Source organism: Entelurus aequoreus, linkage group LG09, assembly GCF_033978785.1.
Source record: "Entelurus aequoreus isolate RoL-2023_Sb linkage group LG09, RoL_Eaeq_v1.1, whole genome shotgun sequence".
Taxonomy (NCBI): domain Eukaryota; kingdom Metazoa; phylum Chordata; class Actinopteri; order Syngnathiformes; family Syngnathidae; genus Entelurus; species Entelurus aequoreus.
In genome coordinates, this window is record NC_084739.1 from 43448587 (window position 1) to 43476586 (window position 28000).

Genomic DNA, 28000 nt, shown 5'->3' on the forward strand with positions numbered 1-28000 from the left:
TGGGCTTCACCTTAAGGCACCTCTTATCTGCCAACCTGGTGCATGCTCCTATATCCTGATGTCCCCCTGGTCCTAGCGCCTATGGGTTTATTTTTAACAACAATTTACACAAAAATAGACTTGGACCGGCCCTGCGATGAGGGTGTACCCCGCTTTCCGCCGGAATGCAGCTAAGATAGGCTATAGCACCCCCCGCAACCCCGAAAGGGACAAGCGGTAGAAAATGGATGGATGGATGGACTTGGACCTCATTTTTCCACAATTAATTCATTAATTCCTTCCATCATCACTAACCGAACGATACAGATCACATTCACACAACACGGTAAATATCAACAACCTTAAACAACTTCCAAAAAATCACTACCCATTCGTTAAGTTAAGTTAAAGTTAAAGTACCAATGACTGTCACACACACACTAGGTGTGGCGAAATTATTCGCTGCATTTGAAGGTTACCAAGACACCAATCACTATTAAAAATTGCACTTTTAAATATTTGTTCTTTGGTCAATAAGTCTTTTATTATTAATGATTTGATTTTAGGGCCATGTGATGAGGTGGCGACTTGTACCCCGCCTACCGCCCGAATGCAGGTGAGATAGGCTCCAGCGACCCCCCGCGACCCCAAAAAGGGACAAGCGGTAGAAAATGGATGGATGGATGGATTTGATTTTAGACCACGAACTAGACTGCTTTTAACTGAGGTATGTACAGATGTACCAGTTGTCCTCACTGAGGCCTCTCCATCCAATGTTAACTTCTCTTTTTCAATCAGAAGTGGTAGGAAGGGAGGAGGCAAAGCACCAATAGCCACACATTCACTAACATAATCACTATACCACTTTTGAATATCATGCCATTTTTTTTTAGAAACCCCCAAGTTGTGTGTGTCACTGTTTATAGACCACCAAAGAAATGTACTGCTTTTATGAAGGATTTTTATCAATCATTCATTTAACATGTAATATGATCATTTTAATCTACACACTGACAATGTTTTAAACCCTGTTTAAAGGGAATTTTTAAATATGTTAGATGTTATGGATTTTACCCAACATGTCACACAGCCAACTCACAACAGAGGACACACTCTGGATTTGGTCATTACTTTTAGTCTGTCCACCAGTGTGTCCTCTGTTGTCGACTTGGTTGTGTCTGACCACTACTGTGTTTTTTAATATCACAGCTTTTATCCAGCGGGAGACCTCAGTGCGAACTGTGATGAAGCGATATCTATCTTCTGAAGTGGCTGCAAATTGTATTAGAGTTTTTAATAACTGTCCTCCAATAGTTTTACCTGCACCCTGTGATTTTATTGACAATTTTAATCAAAACCTCAAGTCTAGCATTGACGCTGTTGCTCCTCTAAAATCAAGAAAGGTAAGTTTAAAACCAATATCTTCTTGGAGAAATGATGATGAAATCAAAAAACTACAAATACATTTCAGGATAGCAGAGAGGAAATGGAGCAAGAATAAACTAATGATTAACCATCAAATGTTACGTGAACAGCAAAAAAATATACAACACGGCGGTTAAGAATGCAAGAAACATGTTTTCTCCACTCTAATTGCAAACAATAAGAATCAATCAGTCAATAAAAGTTTACTTAAATAACCCTTCATCACAAATGTCTCAAAGGGCTGCACAAGCCAAAACGACATCCTCTGCTCAGATTCCACATCAGGGCAAGAAAAAACTCAACCCAATGGGAATATGATACAATACAATCAGCAAGATAGGATGGAGCAAGATCGTTTAGTATTTTATACGTAAGTAGTAAAACCTTAAAGTCCCATCTTAAGCGCACAGGAAGCCAGTGCAAGTGAGCCAGTATAGGCGTAATATGATCAAACTTTCTTGATCTTGTCAAAAGTTTAGCAGCCGCATTTTGTACCAACTGTAATCTTTTAATGCTAGACATAGGGAGACCCAAAAATAATACCTTACAGTAATCGAGACAAGAAGTAATTAACGTATGAATAATGATCTCAGCGTCGGTGGTGGACAAAATGGGACACATTTTTGCGATATTACGGAGATGAAAGAAGGCTGTTTTAGTAACACTCTTAATGTGTGACTCAGATGAGAGAGTTGGGTCGAAGATGATACCAAGATTCTTTACCGAGTCTACTTGGTATTGGATTGCAGGCCTGGCCCTAACCAATCTGGCGCCCTAGGCAAGATTTTAGGTGGCGCCCCCCCACATCGGCAGTGAAGTGTATATACTCACAAGAAACCGAATAGCTTTGTCTTTGACCTTTTTTTTTACTTAAAGAAAGCAAATTAACAATCAGAATAGTTAACAAGATTAAAAAAAAATGAATAAATAAATGAATACAAAAAAAAAAATGAGTATATGAAATACAATATTTTTTACATACATAAACACAAAATAAAACGTGTCAACAAGTTGCATAAAATAACTTAAAAATACAATATAAATAAGGCACTGCACAAAACAAGATATCAAACCAGTATGACTTTAACAACTATATTACAAAAAAAGGGGATCCTACAGAGTTCTCTATTTGTGCTTTTTAATATTGCATTAACTAGATTGACTTACAAATTACTGTACACCAGGGAGTATTGTAATTACCTAACGTTACATTATTATTTTCCATAACAATTTAGCCCCCTCCACAATATTAACCCGACGTTAAAACAGAACTAGCTATTTATTGATTAGCAATTGCCGAATCATGTAACATTAGCTTAAAGCCAGGTTACTATCACATTCTGTAACAGACAAATAATTTCATGTAGGCTAACGTTACCATACCTGCTACCGCTGTCTTTTTCTCGTTTCTCCTCCTCTTCTTTTCTCTTTTTTCTTCCCTGGGCACCTGACAGTTTTGGCCGTTTTGACATCTTGTGTTGTTTTTTGATGTGGTGTGGTGACGTCCAAAAAGAGTCATGATACGGGAAGGGAGGGGGCGCACCGTGCGGGGGGAGGGGGGGTGGGGCGTAATGTTGTAACAAATAATATTTCTATTAAATAGGCTTTACTTTGCATTTTAATTAACGTGGGATTATTTTTTGTATTTAAAAATACAATTAATTTTTTTCTCCAACATTTGTGGCACTGGCGTGGCGCCCCCTGATGGACAGCGCCCTTAGCATTTGCCTATACGGCCTATGCCACGGGCCGGCCCTGTTGGATTGATTTCAAAATTTGTAGTATCACCCAAAACTTTTGTAAAGTATCCAAACAACAGAAAATAAGTGTTTATCACATTTTAACAGAAGTGTAGATAAAACATGTTAAAACAGAATGTAAGCAGATAAATGCACAAGTAGATAAATATTCCATCGATTTCCTACCGCTTGTCCCTCATAGTTTAGAAAAAATAATAGAATAGGAAATGACACATTATGTTACTGTCTTGTCTTTTGATCATGTTTTGTTTGGTTATGTTCCGTTGGTTTTTGGACTCTTGGTGCACTGTTGTTTGTTTTTTTACCATGCCGACCCATTAGTTTTCACCTGTTTCACGTTTTGGACTCACGCACCTGTCACTAATTAGTTCACTAGTATTTAAGCTTGTAGCTGCCAGGCAGTCGGCCTGGCGACATCACTCTGCTTCATGCCATGTTTACTGTTTCATGCTTAGTTCACGCTGCTTGTTTCATAGTCCATGCTGCCCTGTTTACGTCACCGCAAGTAAGTTTTGTTTATTAATGCCACAGTTAGTGTCTTTTGTTTCATGTCCATAATTTACGTCTTAGTGCTAGTTTTGTTTAAAGCGTTAAATTTTGTGCCTACGCTGTAAGCGCCTTTTGTTTGTATACTTTTTATAGTCAGAATAAAATCATGTCTTAACCTTCAAGCCATGTCCGGTCCAGTTCATTTGCATCTCGGGAAAACATTCCACGCAGTAATTTGCGTAGCCAAAGTCCACGTCATGACAGTTACTGCCATACTTGCCAACCTTGAGACCTCCGATTCCGGGAGGTGGGGTGTGGGGGGTGGGGTGGGGTGTGGTCGGGGCGGGGTGGGGGCGGGGGCGTGGTTGGGGGCGTGGTTAAGAGGGGAGGAGTATATTTACAGCTAGAATTCACCAACTCGAGTATTTCATATATATTTCATATATATATATATATATATATATATATATATATATATATATATATATATATATATATATATATATATATATATATATATATATATACAGTATATATATATATATATGTATGTATGAAATACTTGACTTTCAGTGAATTTTGGCTATATATATTTATTTTATTATACATATAAATAAAAGAAATACTTGAATTTCAGTGTTCCGGAGGCTATCCAGTAGATGGCAGTATTGTCCTGTCTAAGAGTGTCACAACATGGCTGTTTACGGCAGACGAACTGCTTTACGGTAGACGAACTGCTTTACGGTAGACGAAAACATGACTGCTGTTGTTGTGTGTTGTTACCGCGCTGGGAGGACGTTAATGAAACTGCCTAACAATAAACCCACATAAGAAACCAATAACTCGCCCTCGATCATTCTACAGTTATAACGTGATTGGGCAGGCACGCTGTTTATATCGTGGGAAAGCGGACGTGAAAACAGACTGTCGCCGCTGTCCCCACTCAGGTCTGCATGGAGCTGGAGGGGGCGTGGCCTACAGATCCGGCTGAATTCCGGGAGTTTATCGGGAGAACATTTCTTCCGGGAGGTTATCGGTAGAGGCGCTGAATTCCGGGAGTCTCCCGGTAAAACCGGGAGGGTTGGCAAGTATGGTTACTGCATACATCAGCAGCCAATTAGGAACCTTTGTAATCCGTTTGCTAAATGAGAAGTTGTTTAGTATGTTCACTCTGTTTTTTAATGACAAAATTGTTCTTTCATTGAATTAAGAAACCTGTATTTATTGTATAATACGATTTTATGTTAAAATAAAGCCAATAATTACATTTGTTGTGCTTCCCTTTATTTTAAAAAGTATCAAAAAGTATCAAAATACATTTTGGTACCGGTACCAAAATATTGATATCGGGACAACCCTAGTATGACCACTTATTTTTTTACATTTTTGGAAAAACCTAAGCTTCCCTTGCAGTCTTAGAGCAATCGCTACTGCAATATACAAAACCAAGGAAACATTTTGGCGAAAATGTTCAGCGAAAGCTGAAACATTTAAAACGTACAAAAACAACATTATTTCATAAGTTTGCTAAGCTTGGGTGTTGCTGACACTTTATAACACAGCTTGATACACACGGAGAGCAGCAAAGAATCTGCCCATCAACACTTAGAAGCATTTTGAATCAGCATGTTGCATCTTGTTAAAAACACATCGGGTTGTGATAGTACATACTGCATGGTGGGTTTTTCCCTGGGAGTTATGTGGTGGTTCTTGGCACACAGATGTCCTGGAGTCTTGAAACATTTAGCATGCCAAGCCACAAGTCAGGTACTCTATGTCTAATATGTCTAATTATAACTCAAGCTATAATATCCCATCTAGATGCAATATTTTTTATTTATCTGAGGATAATTTGGTGCATGTTTAGTGCATTGGTTTGCCCCGTTAAATACAGTATGATAAGATGGGAATGCAAAGCCTGTGAGATCCACTGTACATGAGTGATGTTGAGAAAAAAGCTAGAATGATGACTAAAAAATGAAGACTGTATTTTGGCGCTGTTTTGCTCTACTAGACTCATCCGTGTGGTAGCAGAAAAGTTCTTAGTCACGGTAGCAGTGTTGAGTCTAGGGAGCGCATTTGAGGATCACAGGAGGCCAATGAAGCCAAAAAAAAGTCTGCCAGGAGTGAAAGACGACACCACCCATGGAGTCTGGGCAGGAGGCATCCAGACGACAGCTCTGCAAATCCATGGTCCCTCGCTGCCAAACAGCTGAACCTCGAAAACCTCTTGCAAGGCACGTTGCCACGCACTGCCGCTATCTGTGTCATTCTGTGATGACATTTTACTTGGAAGTGCGACACAGACAGAAATTATTCACTTGTCGTTACATTGAATTATATTTCTGACCATAAATGTACTTGTTATCTGTGGTAATCAAAGCTGGATTATAATGAGGCGTCAGAGGATATCACAATAGTCAAAACGTCTTGCCTGATACGTATCTGAGAAAGATGAGAGTTCCATAGTGAAGTCTGCACAGAGCTATACAGCAGGCATAGCAAGCACATTGCTGCGTTCCTCACCACCTGCTGAGTCTGAGCTTTGCAATGGTTTCCCACTGACCCGGCAGACTGGTCCAGTAGTCAGGGAGACCCCTCAGTTTCAGCAAGTAGAAGAGTTGGCATCATCTATCTTGCTCGAATCGTAAAATTACAAGAAGTTTTTGGGGACTTGCTGAAAACTTAAAGTTGGTACTCATACTCATGTGAGGGCATGTGTTTAATCATTTAGGATATGGTCTGAAACCGAGTAGACCAAGCTCCCTCCATATACGGCTCTGATTGCACCCAAGTCCAGCGCAGCATGAACGGTCTAGTATGAGTACGTCTTTAATCTCTTTTCCAAATGCTCAATGTCTATGACATGTACAATTATTAGAGAGAAGCTATTTTTACCGACCATATTCTCAAACTTATATGGTCGTCCTGGTCGTGGAACTGTGGACCAGCTCTATACTCTCGGCAGGATCCTTGAGGGTGCATGGGCGTTTGCCCAACCAGTCTACATGTGCTTTGTGGACTTGGAGAAGGCATTCGACCGTGTCCCTCGGGAAGTCCTGTGGGGAGTGCTCAGAGAGTATGGGGTATCGGACTGTCTGATTGTGGCGGTCCGCTCCCTGTACGATCAGTGTCAGAGCTTGGTCCACATTGCCGGCAGTAAGTCGGACACGTTTTCAGTGAGGGTTGGACTCCGACAAGGCTGCCCTTTGTCACTGATTCTGTTCATAACTTTTATGGACAGAATTTCTAGGCGCAGTCAAGGCGTTGAGGGGATCCGGTTTGGTGGCTGCAGGATTAGGTCTCTGCTTTTTGCAGATGCTGTGGTCCTGATGGCTTCATCTGGCCAGGATCTTCAGCTCTCACTGGATCGGTTCGCAGCTGAGTGTGAAGCGACTGGGATGAGAATCAGCACCTCCAAGTCCGAGTCCATGGTTCTCGCCCGGAAAAGGGTGGAGTGCCATCTCCGGGTTGCGGAGGAGACCCTGCCCCAAGTGGAGGAGTTCAAGTACCTCGGAGTCTTGTTCACGAGTGAGGGAAGAGTGGATCGTGAGATTGACAGGCGGATTGGTGCGGCGTCTTCAGTAATGCGGACGCTGTATCCATCCGTTGTGGTGAAGAAGGAGCTGAGCCGGAAGGCAAAGCTCTCAATTTACCGGTCGATCTACGTTCCCATCCTCACCTATGGTCATGAACTTTGGGTTATGACCGAAAGGACAAGATCACGGGTACAAGCGGCCGAAATGAGTTTCCTCCGCCGGGTGGCGGGGCTCTGCCATCCGGGGGGAGCTCAAAGTAAAGCCGCTGTTCCTCCACATGGAGAGGAGCCAGATGAGGTGGTTCAGGCATCTCGTCAGGATGCCACCCAAACGCCTCCCTAGGGAGGTGTTTAGGGCACGTCCGACCGGCAGGAGGCCACGGGGAAGACCCAGGACACGTTGGGAAGACTATGTCTCCCGGCTGGCCTGGGAACGCCTCGGGATCCCCGGGAAGAGCTGGACGAAGTGGCTGGGGAGAGGGAAGTCTGGGCTTCCCTGCTTAGGCTGCTTCCCTGCTTAGGCTGCTGCCCTCGCGACCCGGCCTCAGATAAGCGGAAGAAGATGGATGAATGGATGGATGGATGGATTCTCAAACTTAAAACAAGCAACAAGCAAAAATTCCCAAGTTTCAACTAACTGCAGTAACTAATATCCACGCTGTTCGGAGACATGGGAGGAGTCGAAGGTGCCTCATGCAACAAGCTTGCTTAAGCACAAAAGCCTGGCCTACACCCTTTTTTCACAGCAAAGATGAGATGTATCATGGCTGACGTACGTACATTTGTACAGGCTGTGGATACTTTAGCGACACACAGAGATGGTTGTTCGAACTTTGCTAATATTTGATTTTAGCAATGTATTAAAGATTGGGGCAAGTCCACAAAATTCACTTTTAATGCTGCATATTCATATTAATATTTTTGAGGACATATACTAACTTATTTAGGCAATCATTTTGCCACTCGCTGTCAAAAAGTGATCCTGTGACTCCTTGGCCATGCCAGGGGGACAGCAGTGGTCGGGGAGGCTGTGTTGTATCATCAAATTAAATAATCAAACACGAGTCTTTCGTAACCTTTGCGATATGCTGGCATGTTTAAATGTAAAAGATTTCAAACAAATCTATCCATATACTTATACTGTCATTATGTCACATGAATCTCTAATGTGGCTTGTGTGAGCAGGCTACTGTATAAACACATGTTGTTATAAGCTACACAAATTATATTGATCTCGGTGGTAATCAGTCACCCGTCTCTTTTACATATATGCACTTGTATCCCTGAGTCAGTTTTGTCCATGCACATTGATCTTCTTTTTCACTTTCTTCCTGACCCGACTATTTATTTTAATTTTTTTCAGTCGGCAGGCGGAGTGCAAGTGAAAACTATTTAAGTCAAACAAAACGAAAGAGTGCAGCAGGCACAGGAAGCATATAGCTATCCAGCAAGTGGTGTACAAAGCAAAATGTCATACAACACAAAAAAATACATAGACTAGAGAAGTGGCAGAGACAAACAGGTAGTGAAAACCAAAAACAGAGCGCATCCGGTATTCCTCGCTAGCTTATAGCTAGAGATTGACATAACTTGGTTTTTCAACCATGCAAAGGAAAAAAGAGAGTGTGAAGGACACTGCTGAGAAGAAGAAGTGGATGATATTTTTTTAATTAAAGAAAGGAAGCATCAAAAACATGACAGAGCGTGCAGCTGACTTGGCAGAGCCGTTAAAGCGTATCACTGCCAGTCTGCACCACACAGAAGCAGAACGAGTCTAAAGCCAGCCAAGAATGTTAATATAAAATCAAAACGCGGACATTTATCCATGAAAACATAGAGAAGCTGCTGATGGTGTGTGTGATGAAGAAGCAGCTGGAAGAAAATACGGTAGAAGTCCACTCTCCAAAGTAAATGCTGTACATTATTATTACATTTTGTCACAAAACTACTGCTGTTGTTTGTAATACATTATATTGTATTGTTTGTTACAATATTTCCTGTATAAAGGTTTGTATTTCTTATTACATGTGAAAATTGTGCTGTTGTGAGGGGGCCAAGCACGTTGATTATAGACACAAGTGTTTTGAGTTAAGAGCGCTGTCAGAGAACCAATTAAGCTCGTAAGTTGAGGTAACACTGTTAATGGTGCCAATTTGAAACTGGAACTAATTATTTTCATTATTCTCCATGGGAACATATTTTCTTTCAAACCAGCAACCTGGAATCAATTGTGAAACTGTAATTCCATTTTCTCTACTTGCGGTGCCTCAAGAATAATGTCTAATACAACATTAAACTGTCACTGTTCCCACGTTACGAGATGTATGTTTCGTCTCCCCGTATTCCCTCTGGTTCCCTGGCTGCCTCTTGGATCTCGACCTCCCACCTGGACACGGACTCTGACGCCTCGCTATTGCCCCCGACTTCCTGCCTGTCTCACGGACCTTGGAGCCTGCCTTGCCCCTCTTGGTCTCACACCTCTCAATCAACACTACCGGTAACACTCAACAGCTAATCACCACACATAGTCACACACCACACATATTTGGGTTAGTTTCACACTTCATTTATTATTTATATATATTGTGTATATATATAAATAAATATAGCGCCAAAACAATGTCCCTGCTGTCTGTGCCGTCTCCTTCCTCCTGTACGCGTAACATAAACAATATTGCTTAATGTCAGTGTAGTTTCAAGTTAAAGTTAAAGTTAAAGTTAACGTACCAATGATTGTCACACACACACTAGGTGTGGTGAAATTTGTCCTCTGCATTTGACCCATCCCCTTGATCACCCCCTGGGAGGTGAGGGGAGCAGTGGGCAGCAGCGTAGCCGCACCCGGGAATCATTTTTTGGTGATTTAACCCCCAATTCCAACCCTTGATGCTGAGTGCCAAGCAGGGAGGTAATGGGTCCCATTTTTATAGTCTTCGGTATGACCCGGCCGGGGTTTGAACTCACAACCTACCGATCTCAGGGCGGACACTCTAACCACTAGGCCACTGCGTAGGTATTGCGAGGACGAGTACGTGCATATAGAGATATTGGCTGGAGTTGACGACCATCTGTTTCTTTTTGCTGCATGAGTGAGTGTTTACTAGGCTGCTATTAGCAGATGAAGGTCAGTTTATTGCAGCAAGTTAAAGTTAGCCTCTGACCAGTTTCTGTGTAGTTGAAGCTCACCACAAAATGTTTGAGACCTGGTTCGGTTTCATCCACTTTATGTTGACCTAAAGAGCAAGTGACTGCTCAGCACAAATAAATATGAATCTTTTTCCCCCCTAATCCTTTCGGTGCCCCCTATAGAATGCTGCCCTGGGCAATGTACCATGTGGCCCACAGCTACTACTACTGTCCTAAAAGATGTCACACTGAGAATTCACATCAGCGTTGCACGTTAGTACAGTTGCTAGGCGATTATCGTATAGTAGAGTTAAAGCACATCCTTCCTGAAGTGTTAGTGTCGCTGCAGGGTCTTCATCAGATACAACCGCATGCATCATCAGCCATCTGTCAGTTATAAAACCTTCACTGAGAACAAAATAAAGCTTAAGTACGACAATAAATGGAAACAAATGGAAAATGGGTTATACTTGTATAGCGCTTTTCTACCTTCAAGGTACTCAATGCACTTTGACACTATTTCCACATTCACCCATTCACACACACATTCACACACTGATGGCGGGAGCTGCCATGCAAGGCCCTAACCACGACCTATCAGGAGCAAGGGTGAAGTGTCTTGCTCAAGGACACAACGGACGTGACGAAGTTGGTAGAAGGTGGGGATTGAACCAGGAACCCTCAGGTTGCTGGCACGGCCACTCTCCCAACCATGCCATGCCGTCCCCAATAAAAGTGTGGTTTATCTCAACTTTATTTTGAATGCAATGTTTTCGATCTACATTAGACCTTTTTTTCCTGCTGGATACAAGTGACATTAATGAAAGTACATCCTTTGACCATAATGACAAACTTTAATTCATACAATGTAGATAACTGTTTCATGTGCTTCTCACATTGATGAAGAGTATGAAGGTGTATGGAATCATTCCCTTTGTGATTTCTGCTGAATCTGATTGAGATGTTTTTTTTGTCGAGCCTGAGTAAAACATCATGAAGGGACATGTGTCAACAATAGTCTTCTCCATATGGTGCAAATTTATAATAAAGCTTGCAGAAACAAGAATGTGACGTGTGGAAATTATGTGAATTACTCAATACTAAAGCTTTTATGGATGTTTTCCACTGGTATGATGACTGTGCTCCCACAGTCAACATTATAAATGGTTGTTATTATGCAACACCCACTTTTCTCACCTATTGGTACCTGTTTTTGTGCATTTGGGATCCTCATGAGTCCCGAACATATGAAATCAAAGGAGGCATGGCAGAGATATAAACCCCTTCTGAATTTGAGACTTGAGTGACGTATTTTGCCTTAGTTACAGTACGTCAGTAGATATCTCCATATATGCTAGTGCTTTAACCGAAGAGCTTTGCGCGAGTCCACCATTTTTACTCATTTGTAGTCCAAATTTTAGTCAGTTCCTTATTTTTCTCGATCCTCTTATCGTGGAGCAGACTGGCTCGTACATGCACATGCATCCTCTTCTGTTGTCATTTCTAAAACAAAGTAGCCCATAGTTGTAACTTTTATCTGTCATTCAACTTGATATGGAAGCGCTAAAAACTACAACATGACTGACAAGGTGGAGACGCAGTCGAAGTTGGCTTGGCCTGAAGAGGGGTTTCTGCACGTAAGTAAGAGCGCCTACAAAACGGCGCATCCTGAAGAGACGGTCAGAAAGCAGCTTGAAGATGGTCTGTAAAACTGAATTCATGCAACATTTTGACCAAAGCACAACTATTACATGTCATTTAGACCACAACCTGCTACCCAAAAATGTACAGCAATTCTTCTCAACACAAGAGGAGAGATATAACATTAGGACAAATATAATCACTATGTGGAATTAAATGATGGGATGGATTAAGCAAAGAAGTGAAACAAAGTACTAATATGATCCACTTTAAGGAACTGTTGAAGCTAAAAGTGTTTACAAAGTACAAAGAGGAATCCTGATAAAAATGTTAAACTTTTAAAAATGAGATTTTCTTATTTATCTTATTATGTGAGTTACATCTTATTTAACTATTCATTGAAAACTTCATGATTCATGAATGGTGTAAAAATTGAGAACAGGAAGTTAACAAATGTGTTAGTAATTGCAATGAAATGGAAAAAAGGGTAGGGTTAAATAAGTTGTACTTCTTTCTACTCTTTTTTGGGCATTTTGTAATGAGAAACTAGAAATATGTGATGTATCATATAGTAATCGCATGCATGTTCAAAATAAACTTAAAACCATAACCGCAAGGACATGTTTTATATGTAGAATTTATTAAAATCATAATATGACTTTTTAACACATCAATTATAGATCGAGTGGTACCTCAACTTACAAGTATTTTAAGATAAGAGTTGTTTCTTAGTTTTTTATTGTGCTTTAAATTGCGTGCATAATTTGAGTTACGAGCCCCCCGCCGCCATGTGTAGTAATTGTCCAAAGTCTACAGCTAGATATAGTCACAATCCTGCCATCTAGCCACCGGAACTGAGAAAGGTAGTGCAAAGTCCACCCGAGGAATGCATCACTGTCAGTCTGCATCACAGAGGCTGCAGCCATCAGCCTCTGCGGCATGCAGACACAAATGTCCACATGAGGAACATTTATCCATGAAATTATCGAGAAGCTGCAGATGCTGTGTTCAGTGTGTTTCAGTTCGTTCTGTCTCCTGACAAACTGGATAACTGAACCTTAACTTTGATACGCTGACACAGCTAGCCAACTCTGACTTTGTGGTTCATCACTCAAAGACGTCAATCTACCATATAAACAATTTCCTAGTTTCCATTGTAACTGAGGAGAAGCAGGTCATAGGAGACACCTACAAAAGTCAGATCCCCAAGGTAAATGCTGAACAATAGTATTACATTATTTCATAAAACTACTGTTATGTCCAGAGTTATCCTTCATACTTTGCTAGAAGTTCTGTCTTAGTTCCACAGTTTTTTTCACCGTCTGTATCAAAGTGCCGGCATTTGAGTCAATAACGTGTGGGAATTGTTGTTTGGGTACTCAATTCTGTGGAATGATACACAAAAAAAACCATATAAAACCACGTTTTCGATCAAAGACAATGGATGGAGGTTATTTTGCTGATAAAACAATACTGTATTGTCCTGCAGGATTGACTACATCTTGGCCTTCATGTGTGTTAGAAGTTCTGTAATTTGCTTAAAGTCGAATTGAATATTGCAATTCATACTGAGGAAGGGAAGATCATTTAAAACATAAATGCCTCAAAGCCACCCTGTACAATAAGGAAGCGTTGACGATAATCCTTTATAAAGCCTCTTGCTGTAGATGCAGCTGTCAAGAAAGGCCTTAAATTCCACTGTAATGGAACAGTGCCACCCTGTGGCCCCATCCTTGTCTTACTGCAGGGGACACATCCTAAAGGTTAGTATTTATTAACAATAACCGTATTTGTATCAATGAATGCCATTAGTGGATGTTTGGAAATATTTAATATAGAATAATGGTCAATCCATTTTTCAAGCTTCTGTTGCCAAATTCTAAGTTTGTTCCCTGGAAATACCTTGTCACTGCATCACTTTTTTTGTTTGTTTTGGAGTTAGCTTACCCTAATATTGGTCATGGTTTGTTTGATATGGACATGTTTAACAAAGTACATTGAGGAACATCAGATGCTTACACTTAATGTTATGTTTTTATTAATTTGTTAATGTAATATTTATATTATTATGGGTTTGGGTTTATACTTGTATAGCGCTTTTCTACCTTAAAGGTACTCAAATTATATTTTATTCTTACGTATATTTTATCATATGTTTTATGCTATATATATATATATATATATATATATATATATATATATATATATATATATATATATATATATATATATATATATATATATATATATATATATATATATATATATATTCTCCAGTGTGGACGCCTCAAAGTTTGGATTTTTCCTCAAGTCCTCAGTGCCATGCCATGTTTTCTTTTTGCTTTGTTATTGTCAATAGCTCTGTGTGTGAGTGTGTTTGTGTGTGTGTGTGTGTGTGTGTGTGTGTGTGTGTGTGTGTGTGTGTGTTTCTGTGCGTGTGTGTGTGTTTCTGTGTGTGTGTGTGCGTGTGTGTGTGCATGTGTGTGTGTGTGTGTGTTTTCTTCTCTTCTTTTATTATTGTTATTATTTTGTTGTCTGTTTTGTTTTGTTTTGTTTTGTACAGTACTTTGTGTTTGCCGCTTGCCTGTGCATGAAAAGTGCTATATAAATAACATTTGATTTGATTAGTATACTAAAAAGGAGTAATCCTACTCCATTTACAAACCTTAACATTTACGGCTCATTCGTTATCACCACATATTTCACAGGATGCCTTTTAAATATGACTATTTTCTAGGGACCAATCTGTCATGATCAGTATCAGCTAGTTTTCGTGAAATGTGTCCGATCACCAAGATTCACTATTGCCGATTAAAGAAAATTTGAAAATAATATTATTTAACTTAAATAAAATCAATTCAGGGCCCCCATACACAAGACTTCGAAATGGCCTCACATTTCAGCCTAAACCCTACATTGCTGCCCCACATACACATAGACATCTTATAAGTACACGCAGCATCGAGTGCTACTGCCTACTGGCGCTGACGAGACGTGGGGCCGCCATCTTGGAGTGGTGATCCTCTGCAATTAATTTGGCAAGAGCAATGAACTGTCTGCACATTTAATTCATCTTACCTCACTGAATACCACTGATTTTCACACGCTTTTTGTCGTATGTGTAGCTATGATAAAGGACACATGTTTTGGTGTGTTTTATTATTCATAATTTGCTTAACAGTAATAGAATATTCTTATACGCTACAAGTGACCAGACGTCTGAGATCAAAACTGGGAATATAATCCCAGAGAAGGGGGAAAAAAACAGTCAGCTATTTTTAAATTCAAGAAACAATATGATTAGGTTATATAAACATGCGTATATCCTACATAAACAATGTATGAATACATTAGATATCTATATATCTTAGGGACCTATAGACTGTATCTCTGGGAGTTGATTCTGTCTTGACACTTTGTATTGATATTTTGTATTACATTCTTCCCTTAAATGTTTACAGTGATTGTTTTATATGTATTTTTTATGTATGTCGCTTTGGATAAAAGCGTCTGCCAAATACTTAAACATAAACATATATAAACACCTGAAAGTCTTTATATCAGCTAAAACCACCAATCTGTTTCACTATATTCAGAATAAAACCAAATTCTGTCTTACCCAACAATGAACAATCAAAGATCTTTGCTCCTTCTCAATTCTGTGGTAATATTATTTTCACAAAATACAACCAATAGTATGTTAATGTTAAATCTTACTTGTGAAAAGTAATCCCCCGATTCCTATTTTCAACAGTCCGCTGATTTGAGCAGAACACCAACAAAACATCTTTGTTTTCTACCTGTCAGTTTAGGCTGCTCACCGGCTCCTCATCACAACTTCAAGATGGCAGCCGAATTTCTCGCGTCACAGCAGCCAATGCTGCGTCTACTTATAAGATGTCTATGCACACACACACACACTTGGTATGTTTACATGCACTAAAAAAACTAATTATTGACTTAATTTGGTTATAACCAGATTTTTTTTAAATGTAAAAACTTTAAATAGGTTCTCGACTTTTTAAAGATGGGATTACTAGAATATATCTAGATAAACCCAATTTTGTTTTGTTTGGAATTTTTATATTTTTTTTACTGAAAAAAACAACATATTGGAATACTTCCCCTAATATAACAATAATCAACTCCATTACCGCAAATAAACTGAATTTCTCAGTATCTTTATCAAATATTATCACTGGAGGGTGAGGCTAAACATGTTCACACTGAGAGCAAACCAGAAGCAGCCGTGCTAATAGCTAAGCTAGCCGATAAACTAGGTTTAAACACCACCGAGAAATAGATGCTTAGTAACGTTTCAGAAGCCTGGAACCACTTTGCAGCAGGAAGTAAGCAGTTCTTAACAGTATATTAACAGGTAGATTATCAAGAGTCTGGAGAGAAGATAATATAACAACTGTTGGTGTATCAGCATTGTCACAGTCTATACACGACACGCAAGACTAGGGTGTGTCACGACTTGGTCCTTGGCGTGGATTGTTTTTCCGTGGTGCAAAGCATAAATGTGGAGCATGAATGTGTGTCAAGAGTGATGTCGCCAGGCCGACTGCCTGGCAGCAATGGCCTTAAATACTAGTGACAGGATTAGTGAAAACGTGAGACAGGTGCGTGACATGAGGATGTGAACCAGGTGAAACTAATGGTTACTATGGTGACAAAGCAAGGGAGTGAAGACAAGAACTAAAAAGTGTCCAAAAACCAAGCAAAACAAAAACATGATCAACACAGACATGACAGAGCCCCCCCCTTACGGACAGATCCCAGATGTCCAAAAAAAAACAGGATCAAGAGTCATGGGAGGGCGGGAGGGGCACATGGCGGTGGGTCGCCAGGCCAAGTGGCCCCGAATCCACCGGGGCAGAGTCAGGTGGCGGCGACGCGTAGAGCGCCGCTGTACCAGGCAAGGTGGGCGACCTGGGAATGGCCATATCCATGGCCGACGAGGAGATCGGCGCACTTGGCGTGGCGGACGACCAGGTAGTGGCCACATTCGTGGCCGACGAGGAGGCAGGCGCGTCGTCGTCGTTGCAGGCGTGGAAGCAGCCGATGACACAGGTGCAGCAGACGAAGCAGGCGGAGAGTCTCGGCATGGCGGGTCTTGGCGAGGGTCTTGGTCTTGGTCTTGGTCTTGGCGAGGGTCTTGGTCTTGGTCTTGGCGTGGGGGGTCTTGGTCTTGGTCTTGGCGTGGGGGGTCTTTGTCTTGGCGTGGGTCTTGGCGTGGGTCTTGGCGTGGGTCTTGGCGTGGGGGGTCTTGGTCTTGGCGTGGGTCTTGGTCTTGGTGGGGGTCTTGGTCTAGGCTTGGACTTGGGGGATCATGGTCTTGGCTTGGACTTGGGGTATCATGGTCTTGGCTTGGACTTGGGGGATCATGTTCTTGGCTTGGACTTGGGGGATCTTGGTCTTGGCTTGAGGGATCCCGTCGTGGAGCTGCGACTGGCGGCACTTGGCGTCGTGGAGCTGCGACTGGCGGCACTTGGCGTCGTGGAGCTGCGACTGGCGGCACTTGGCGTCGTGGAGCTGCGACTGGCGGCACTTGGCGTCGTGAAGCTGCGACTGGCGGCACTTGGCGTCGTGAAGCTGCGACTGGCGGCACTTGGCGTCGTGAAGGTGCGACTGGCGGCACTTGGCGTCGTGAAGGTGCGACTGGCGGCACTTGGCGTCGTGATGCTGCGACTGGCAGAACTTGGCGTCGTGGAGCAGGTAACAGAGCTTGGCGTCGGGGAGCAGGTAACGGAGCTTGGCATGGTGCTACTACTGGCGGCACTTGGCGGCATGGAGCTGCGACTGGTGGCGCTTGGCGTGAAGCTGCGACTGGTGGCGCTTGGCGTGAAGCTGCAACTGGTGGCGCTTGGCGTGAAGCTGGGCATGGTGGAGCTTTGCATGGTGGAGCTTGGCATGGTGGAGCTGCTAGGCATGTTGATAGCCTTGGAGCAGGGCGTGGAGCAGGTGGAGGTGGCCGTGCTGGTGGCTGTGGCTTGGCGTGACAAAATTCAGGTGGTGGTGGCCGAGCTGGAGGCTGTGGCTTGGCAGACCGAAGAACGACCCCACCTGAACAGTCCCCACCCCTAGCCCCCCCTCAAGGAGCGGATCCCAGACGAGCTCCCTGCGGTCTGGAACCGTCTTTTAGGGTGGGTGGAGGGAGGCCAGGAGGGGGGCATAATCTTCCCCTCCAAACTGTCCAAAAAGTCTCTCTTTTTCTACCTGGGACTTTGTGAGTGAGAAAAAAAATGTTTGTGACATGGGTGTGACTTGAGTCCTGGGGGGCGGGGCATGAAAACTGGGTGACTGTGATTGACATGCTCTTATATCTAAAAACATGTTTTGATAGTGCTCTATCTTGGACTTAGAGTCTTTTGCTGGGGGCGGGTGATCAAATGAAAAAGAGTTCAGAAAAAAAAAATCCTGGTCTGTGATGTCATCCTGGGGAAGCCGGGCAGGCTGTGGCCCATTTCCGCCCGGAGGGGGAGGAGCTTGCAGGAGCGCCGCATTCTGTCCGCTCACCTTCCCTGACGTCCTCGGTCTGGAGCGGCGCTTCCGGGACTGCAGTGACGCAGCGCCATCCTCGGACCAAATGGAGCTAATCGGAATTAGCTTGCCATTTGGCCCCCACATCAAATCTCGGTCCCCCATGGCACCTAGCGCTTCCCACCTTCCTTCCTCCATCCGCCAAGTTGCTTGCGGAAAAACGGATTGCTGGCGACATCTGTCACGACTTGGTCCTTGGCGTGGATTGTTTTTCCGTGGTGCAAAGCATAAATGTGGAGCATGAATGTGTGTCAAGAGTGATGTCGCCAGGCCGACTGCCTGGCAACAATGGCCTTAAATACTAGTGACATGATTAGTGAAAACGTGAGACAGGTGCGTGACATGAGGATGTGAATCTGGTGAAACTAATGGTTACTATGGTGACAAAGCAAGGGTGTGAAGACAAGAACTAAAAAGTGTCCAAAAACCAAGCAAAACAAAAACATGATCAACACAGACATGACAGGGTGGATCGATCCATAAATTGGTGGTGTAGATACCAAGGGTAGTACCAGCATGATGGATAGGAGAGTGATTAGGTCAACATTTTTATTTACTCAAAATCTTGTATTTGTCCTTTTTGTAAGTGTTTATTAAATACAAATCCTGGACACAGGAGAACATCAAGGGGAAAACCAAAGGATTTAAATGAGTAGTAGATAGTAGTTTTTACTTTTGTTTAGTTATTGTCTTTATTTTGCTCAAACAATTGTATGTAACAGAAGAAAATAAGGAATAAGGAAAGCGGGCCGGCCCGGGACAGGCCCCCCATGACAGGGCCAGCAACGCCACTGGGCAGGCCAGCGGGAGGCCACAGAGAAGCACAATCGGCTGAGGACAGGGCATGGGAGGGGCAGAGGACCTCCAACCTCCCGCCCCCTCAGGGAAACCCAGACAGTAGATACGGGACACCCAGTACACACCAAGCAGAGCTGGCACAACCCCGGCTAACCCTTAATGGACCCCCAAATCGAAACAAAACAACCAAACAAATATAAATAAATAAACATAAGTAGGTCCTGCTTCTTAAAATAATCGGAGTCAAGAATATTTGAGAACCAGAATCGACTAAACTAGAGGAACCGAAATCATACAAATCCAAACAGTACCGAACCCTAGGGATCTGTGCTGAAGTCCAGTTTATAACACCAGGACTCCTCTTCCTAACATCCAGGAAATCGCAAAAAGCTGCTGCCTGACCAGGGCTCAGAAAATCTGTAGCGACTCCTCCCACCCCCACCAAGGACTGTTTTCACTGCTGGACTCTAGAAAGAGGTTCCGCAGCCTCCGTAGCAGAACCTCTAGGTTCTGTAACAACACCGCAGACACTACCACAGTGTATATGTTTCTTTAATTTTTTATTCATAGCTGTATGTAGAAATGGCTAGTTGCATCAACTCTGCTCTTTTAATGTCTTTAATGTCCTTTGTGTTCTTTGATGTTTCCCTCTTACACACATGTAAGAGGGATGTGTACTATGGCTATGAGTTGTTTTTTCCCTTGGCCTCAGTCAGGACCCCCTCTCCAGGGGCCCAGGCTTAGACCGATCCCCCCCATTGTTTACTTGTTTCTCACCTTTTTTGTAAGGGGCGCTGGAAATTGTGTCAGCGATCGTGTTGTGTCTCCCTGTAATGTTTGTCTGATCTTGAATGGGATTGTGCTGAAAAGTTTAATTTCCCCTTGGGGATTAATAAAGTATTTCTGATTCTGATTGTGATTCTTCCCTCAGGCCATCAGACTCTTGAACGCATCATAATAATCCCCTCAATTCCCCCCAAAAACAGATTGACTCGCTGGAATAAAAAAGACAATATAACATACATCCATAAACGTGGATGCATAGGCAAAAGTGTAATATATTTATCTGTATAGTAATCTATTTATTTATATCTGCACCTTATTGCTCTTTTATCCTGCACTACAACGAGCTAATGCAACAACATTGTGTTCTTATCTGTACTGTAAAGTTCAAATTTGAATGACAATAAAAGGAAGTCTAAGTCTAAGTCTAATTTCATTGAGTGTATTGGTCCAGAGTTTCCTACCTTGTACTTCACTTTGTTCTTATGCTGATATTTGTGTCACTCAAAAATATGTAGCTTTCTAAATGTTATTATATAAGTCTTACTTATTGATAGTAAAACGTGTTATTTTGTTTGACAATGTTGCTTATAATTGTTTTAATGACTATTTTGTTGAGATGAGATGTTACAAATAATAATGTCACTTTAAAAAATGTTTTACATAGCAGTATTTGTCTTATTTTCCACAAACCGTGTTTATTTGTGAAATATATTAAAATGAAGCATAATGTGTTTATTTATGACACCAAAAGTGACATTAAGACATTGTTACTATTTGCATTTGTCAGTCAGAACGTCTGTTTAGGCCCCTGCCTCTTCTTTGGAGCGACCCCTTGACCTACCATCACAATAAAGACAGTTCACAGGTGGCGTCGCCGTCATGTCTCATACAAAGGTGAAGAGACACGTGACTTTCGGGTTACTTGTGTCTGTGTGGGTGTTGGGGTTCCCGACAGTGCTGACCTATCGTCCTTTCAGTGAGCAGTGCAGGGATGGCCCAGGTGAAAGTAACAGGGGAGGCTGTGAGAAACCCCCAGGACTGTGTTGAGGTGTTCTCGGACATGGCGACTGTTAGCTCCACTGAAGGTAAGTTAAAAAATATCTCAATTTAATGTAGTCTGTCTTTAGTTGATTCATTTTGAACAGGGGCGTGCTGGTATTTTCCGATAAAAGATTAGTATTTCATCCATAATAACTAATACTGTATTTTTTGAGTGTAACCCAAAAAACACATAAGAGTTTGAATGAATATTATTATGTAATGATAACATTTACTACATGATGTTCAGCCAACAAACTAAACATTTCCCTTCAATTAAAGACATTTGAATTTGCATCTAATATTTGAATATTTCAACGAGAGGTTGCATGTTTTACCTCCTAAATCGATATATTTCCGACTAAGAACAATTTTTATTATTATTTTTTTAAGTATGATGTTCTCAATGTCTACAATTTTAAAAACATGTTTACACAACTGAGGGTTTATTTGCAATGTTTAGAAATAATTGATAAACCTATATTAATTTTCCTGAGGGAACTCTCCTGAAGGAATCAATAAAGTACTATCTATCTATCTGTTTAATAGTATTCAATATCAAATTGACGTTACAAGTGCAGATGGCAAAACAAGTATGTTGTATATTTAAAAGAAAAAGTGCCAAATATAATTTTAAACAATTAAATACTTATCTGGAAAAACTATATTATGTTCTAAAAATAAAGTTATAAAAAATGTTTTTTAAAAATAACAGCAACAATTAGGGAAAAGGAGCAAAAATGTGTAATGTAGGGAGTGTTAGTTGAAATGTTGATGCTGATAACACAAATCTGGCATGAAGACGTTTTTTATATATATATATATATATATATATATATATATATATATATATATATATATATATATATATATATATATATATATATATATATATAACTTCTCAGCATATTATTGGTTTTAGTCGTCGTACCTAAATATATCATACATATTACCAGCCAAAGAAACCACATTTTTCTTTTGAAGCATTGCTGTAGGTGTTATTTTATTTAATGTATTAATGGATATCATATGCTATACATAGCCTTAGCCACAATGAGCCCTTCTAATGCAAGGATTTACGTAAGTTACTAGAGTGCAAATATTCAAAAAAGAAAAAGGCACTTTATGAAAGCAATCATCAAATTGACGAAGGCCAGCAGAGTCGTGCACTTTGACAAATGAGTGACTTTGCTGCTAGTTGTGGTCATAATCTGCATCAAATCCCTCAGTTTCTGGTATCTCTTTCTCACGAGCTTGTGTTTGGCAACTAAATCTCTCTCGCTCTCAGGTTGCTTCATGCCAGTGGGAACCATACAGTCCTTCTAATCCTTCTTTTATCGAAACAGTCGTAGGTGACCTTACGAGTTAAGTCAAGCTTTCTGCGAGATGGAAGCTGGGCTACACAAGGACATCATGAAACAAGAGCTGAAGAATTGTCCTTAAAGTCAACGTCTGTGAAAAACCTCACCGTCTTTTTTCATCTCGAAAACAGAAATTGGAGATTTATCGTGTGCGACCTCCACGGCTGTAGGTGTCAGCAGACGGAGCAGAGCCTTTCAGTCTCCAACGAGGAGACGCCTGCGCACTACCTTCAGCCACAAGCAGCTGGAACATCTGGAGATGGCCTTTGGACAGAACCAGTATCCTGACATCTACTTCAGAGAGGAGCTGGCACGAATCACCAAGCTCAATGAAGCCCGCGTACAGGTATATATACACATATGCACACACACATATGCACGCACACACACACACACACACACACACATGCATGCGCATCATACATTCTTGTATTTGTTACCTTCTTGAGACCTCCGAAAAATGCCTACCTCTTTCTAGATATATAAAGATTTGTATTTACAACATTAATAATATATACATACAATGCAAATATAAAAAAGGTAAGCTTTTTGTTAATACATTTTTTTTTGTTGAATTTTTTGTTTGTAATTGGTTTTTAATCTTCATTATTTACTAAGTTATTACGGTATGTCTCTATACACATATTTATTTTTATTTTTGTGTTAATGTTGGGTAAAGGGGGCGCATTTCAATTTCTTACACACACTTGTTACATATGTTGGCCAGAGGGAGAGTACTTAATATTTTTACACACACTTGTTATTTCATATGTTGACCAGAGGGGGAGCACTTTTAAAACCGACACACGGTCAGTTTGAAAAATCCCTTTTTTTTTGGGACCACCCTAATTTTGATATATTTCACCACCAGGGGTGCAAATGAGACATTCTCTATCAGATGCAATGGGTTTCCTTATTGGGACCATGATTTTGGTCCTAACTTGTTCACCGGTCCTCATATGGAAGGTACTTTTCCTTGTTGATGTCTCATGAAGGATAAAAATACAAGAGAACACACACACACACACACACACACACACACACACACACACACACACACACATGCACACTGACTAAAGATGTGCAAGTCATGATCGTGTTCTTCAAAACTTGCACGTTTTTTTCACTGATTTAGGACACACACTCAGCTCTGCTACTGTTAGCTAAATAAAAATGGAGGCCAGGTTAACAAGTCACAAATTGTACAACTGTTAGTCTCATTGCATTTGCATTAGAAAAGTGGAAAAAGCAAACGATCTGTTCCTTGACTCATAAATACTCTCCCGAACAATTCACTTGTGTGAGGTTGACTCACACAAGTTGACTCACTTGTCGGGAGCTCGTGGGGGCTCGGTTGCTGGTGGGGCGGGGGCGGACTTCCCGTGTGACTGCGGGGAGACTCAGGGCCCCTCGGGGCGGGACGTCACGTCTTTCTGCCCGCGTGGGTTGTGGTCTCTCGCTGGCTTGGGGGCTGGCTGTCCCCTGCTTCTCCCTTGCCTTGTCCTCTGCCGGGTGCGTCTGTGTACGGCCTGCTGCTGGCCCTGCTGGGTGGCACAGTGGGCCCGGCTCTGGGGTTTCTGTTGCTGGCCGGCCTGGCTGCGTGGGGCCGGTGGTCCCGGGATGGGCTCTCTGGGTGGCTGGGTCCGTACTTTGGCTCCCGCACATACTGGGAGACTAATATATTTTACATACAAATTCACATACATACTCACATGTACACAATTATACATACATATACACACACATAAGTATATTCAATCATTAATACATACATACGCACACACATACATACTTACGCACATACATAGGTACATACGCTCCCACATACATACACAAATACAGTACATACATACACACTCACACTCACTGGACAAACATACACACATACTGTACATATACAAGCACTTATGCATACATACACTCATGCATATAATTACATTTCATCAAACATATATTAGCATTTTTCCCCTAGGGGAAACTGGGTAAAACACGGCATACGGACAAAGCTTAACCTATGGTTACTATAACTACTATACAGTTTGCTTCTCTTTCTTCCCCTCCATTGATCTGCTTTATTTTGTATTTCAAGTTATCATTACATACATGTATTGTTGCATTTGAAACAATTGTATTGTTGATAACAGAGGTAATTATTGTTATTATTCATTATCAATAGTGCTTTTTGTATTGGTATTTGTATTGCTCCATTTGTGGAGCAATAATGTTTATTGTCATTTCCGTGTTATTAATATTTACTTCACTAACTGCTTCTTTGCTCTCACTTTTACTATCATATTTGTACATATCGTATTCACTGATGCTGTTTTGTTGTTGTTGTTATTGTTGTTGTTTTTGTCTCTATGTTTTATCCCCCTCTTGTCCCTGCAATTTCTCCCTCTGTCTTCCTTTTTTTCTCTTTCTATCCCCTCCTGCTCCGGTCTGGCTGTGCCAAACATTAATATAAATCCATCTAATAAAGTCAAATACAAATAAGACAACAAGAGAAGTATCCCACACTTCTCTTTTGTAAAGTAAATCTGTACAGCAAATATGGGAATCTACATCAACAATAGGATTGGCCTGAGTAGCTGGACAGGACAAAAAAAAAAGTTTTCACTGACTGGGTTGACAAAAACTGTTTCGTTGTCTCAGTGGTACTCAACAAAGATTTAGTCGGGATACAATGACTCATGGGTTGTTTGATGAAGACAGGAATTTTACGGACTGAAGACTACTCGACAACGACTCGAGTTATCCTGACTCCTAGGTATTCGACGGGCACTCAAGTCTTACTGACTCACATGTTGACAAATACTCAAGATTAACTGACTAATTGGTTGCTCGATGAAGACTGGAATTTCCCTGACTCACAGGTATGCGACCTAGACTCAAATCTAGGTTGATAAATACTTACGTTTCACTGACTCATGGGCTGACAAACACTCGAGACACGCTCGACAAAGATTCAGTCGTGTTACAATGACTCACGGGTTGCTTGATGAAGACAGGAATTTTACTGACTGAAGAGTATTGGACACAGACTCAAGTTTTGTGCTCACTGTTCACTGACTCACAGGTTAACAAAGACTTCAGTTTCACTGACTCACAGTTTGCTAGATGAAGATTTGAGTTTCACTGACCCACAAGTACTCGACTGAAATTTAACTGACTAATGGGTTGCCAAATACTCAAGTTGCATTGACTTACTGGTAGTGGAAAAACATTTGATCGTGTTTCACTGACTCACTGGTTGCTCAATGAAGAGTGGAGTTTCACTGATTCACAGGTACTCAATAAAGACTCAAATTTCACTGACACACGACATGACCAAGACTTGAGTTTCATTAACTCGATGAAGATGAAGACTCAGCGGAGGAACTTGTTGCGCAATTGCGAGTTTTTGCGCGAGCGTTTGCGATGGGTGCCTTGAGTGAATCAAGTATTTGATTCCCTTTATTGAGTGACTCATATGAACTCAAGTCAGTAAAAGGAATCAAATCTCCAATTGCCAACTGACTACAACCCATTTGTTCTTTTGGTGATGTTTGCATAAGTTTTGTGACAAACTGAGAGTGAATGTTGTCATTAAAACAAAAAGTGCTTAAAAAATTAAATGTTAGGGGTTGGATTCGTGTATTTATTACCTCTGATTATGTCTGTCAGTAAGCAATATAACTTAAAATACTATGAATAGATTTTCATGAACGTTTCAGGAAATTTCCAAAATGGGATAAGCAACAACTAATTAGATTGTGCCGCTGATCTGAATAATTTCTACCACGTTATCTTACGTTTACATTTTGAGCTTCAACTTGTGTGTATGCTTGCGGCCCCGCCTCCACCCACAAAAACAAAACGAGTGGTGGACTTAACTCGGTTTATTTGATTCCGCTCTAGACACAGTAGCTCAAAAAGTTATGGGCACATTTTGATTCAATTTTCAGATACTGCCAGAAATTGCATAAGGAACAAATTATAACCTTTTGGGGGTGATCCGGCACTGTCTGGACTCAGGACATTTTTACTATTGGAAGTTAGGGTCATTTTTACGTATTTAGGTTCAGTTAGGCAAGTTTGAAACAATGTTTGTAGTAATTTATTACATGATATAATGTTTGAATTAGGTTAGTAAAATTGCAGGATGCCGTGAAAGAAGGGTAGAAAAAACAGTAGTGTGTATAAAGACTGGATCTTAAGTGTTTCATATGAGCATCTTAAAATAATACATTGTCCTCTCTCCTCTACCTGATGGTGAACAATCTGGAATCTTCCTTTATGTGTCAACAGGTGTGGTTTCAGAACAGAAGAGCCAAGCAGCGTAAGCGTGAGCGGGCGTCCCAGAAAGCTCTTTGTCTGGGTGTTATACCAGGCCACAGGGCACTGCTGGGCAGCATGCACATCCCACCATCAATGGCTCGGCACTATTATGCTCAACCCCTAGCCACGGTTCTGCCTGCCGCCATGTTCCCCCACCACCCAACACCAGGCAGCCAGTACCCCTGTTCCTCTATGCCACCGCAGGTGACCCCTCAACATCAGCATGAGGAATGGTACAGCCCCCTGAGGAGCAACCTGACACCAACTATGTTCTCCCTGACCTCCATGCAGCCCCTGGACACCTCTCACTGGAGCTGAGCATCCACCAGGAACAAGATTGTTCACCAAACTATAGTTAGGCTGTCGAGTATTAACCAAAACCTCAGTCACATGTCCTTTCTCACATATTCATGTTCATGGAGCACCTTTTTTTATTATGAAAATATATTATAGTATATCAATAAGATATCAATGTGATTAATAGGAATTGCCCTTTGTGTAACAATGAAGTTTATGATGTCCATGTCCAAAAAAACTAATATCAGCATTGAATCCAAAATTCTGTCTTTACAACGATAAAAACACACAGCTTTTGGTTACGTTGGTATGCCATTCCAAACGGTCCGATGGAGATAGAACTGTACAAAAAAACATAACATTCCATTGAAAATGTTTAAATCCAATCAGCTCACTCATAGGAGGGGCCATAGAGGTCGGGGGCAGTGTGAGCTAGGCGGAAACCGAAGGCAAGGCACTTGGCGGTCCAATCATCGACTACATAAGCTAGCTCTTGGGACGTGGAACGTCACCTCGCTGGGGGGGAAGGAGCCTGATCTGGTGCGCGAGGTGGAGAAGTTACTGCTAAATATAGTCGGACTCACTTCAAAGCACAGCAGGGTCTCTGGAATCAGTTCTCTCGAGAGGGGCTGGACTCTCTTCCACTCTGCTTTTGTACGCAGTGAGAGGCAACGGGCTGCTGTGGCAATTCATGTTGCTCCCCGGCTCAAAGCCTGCACGTTGGAGTTCAAACCAGTAGACAAGAGGGTAGCTTCCCTCCGCCTATGGTTGGGTGGGTGGGGGGGCGTCCTGACTATTTGTGCTTACCCACCAAAAATCAGCTCAGAGTACCTGCCCTTTATGGATTCCCTCAAGGGAGTACTGGAGAGTGCACCCTCAGGTGATTCCCTTGTTCTGCT

The 28000-nt window shown here is 41.6% G+C and overlaps 1 protein-coding gene across 2 annotated transcripts; it reads left to right on the forward strand.

The window, feature by feature from the left end:
* Positions 1 to 649: 649 nt before the first annotated feature.
* Positions 650 to 27165, forward strand: prop1 (PROP paired-like homeobox 1). Of its 2 annotated transcripts, XM_062057724.1 has the most exons (5): positions 650 to 706; positions 20876 to 20982; positions 21066 to 21173; positions 22619 to 22833; positions 26775 to 27165. In XM_062057724.1, exons 3-5 carry the CDS (start codon positions 21080 to 21082, stop codon positions 27120 to 27122), a joined length of 657 nt encoding a protein of 218 aa, XP_061913708.1. In that variant the 5' UTR covers positions 650 to 706; positions 20876 to 20982; positions 21066 to 21079; the 3' UTR covers positions 27123 to 27165. The 2 variants fall into 2 exon arrangements, with proteins under 2 accessions (XP_061913708.1, XP_061913709.1); XM_062057725.1 differs by lacking the exon at positions 650 to 706 and having other exon boundaries at positions 20982 to 21173.
* The last annotated feature ends 835 nt before the right edge of the window (positions 27166 to 28000 follow it).

Excerpts from the sequence above, each read along its gene's own strand:
- prop1 (XM_062057724.1), top strand. The coding sequence starts at position 21,080 with ATGGCCCAGGTGAAAGTAACAGGGGAGGCTGTGAGAAACCCCCAGGAC. Across the intron at positions 21,174-22,618 it reads GACTGTTAGCTCCACTGAAG|AAATTGGAGATTTATCGTGT; the intron begins GTAAGTTAAAAA and ends TCTCGAAAACAG. Across the intron at positions 22,834-26,774 it reads TCAATGAAGCCCGCGTACAG|GTGTGGTTTCAGAACAGAAG; the intron begins GTATATATACAC and ends ATGTGTCAACAG.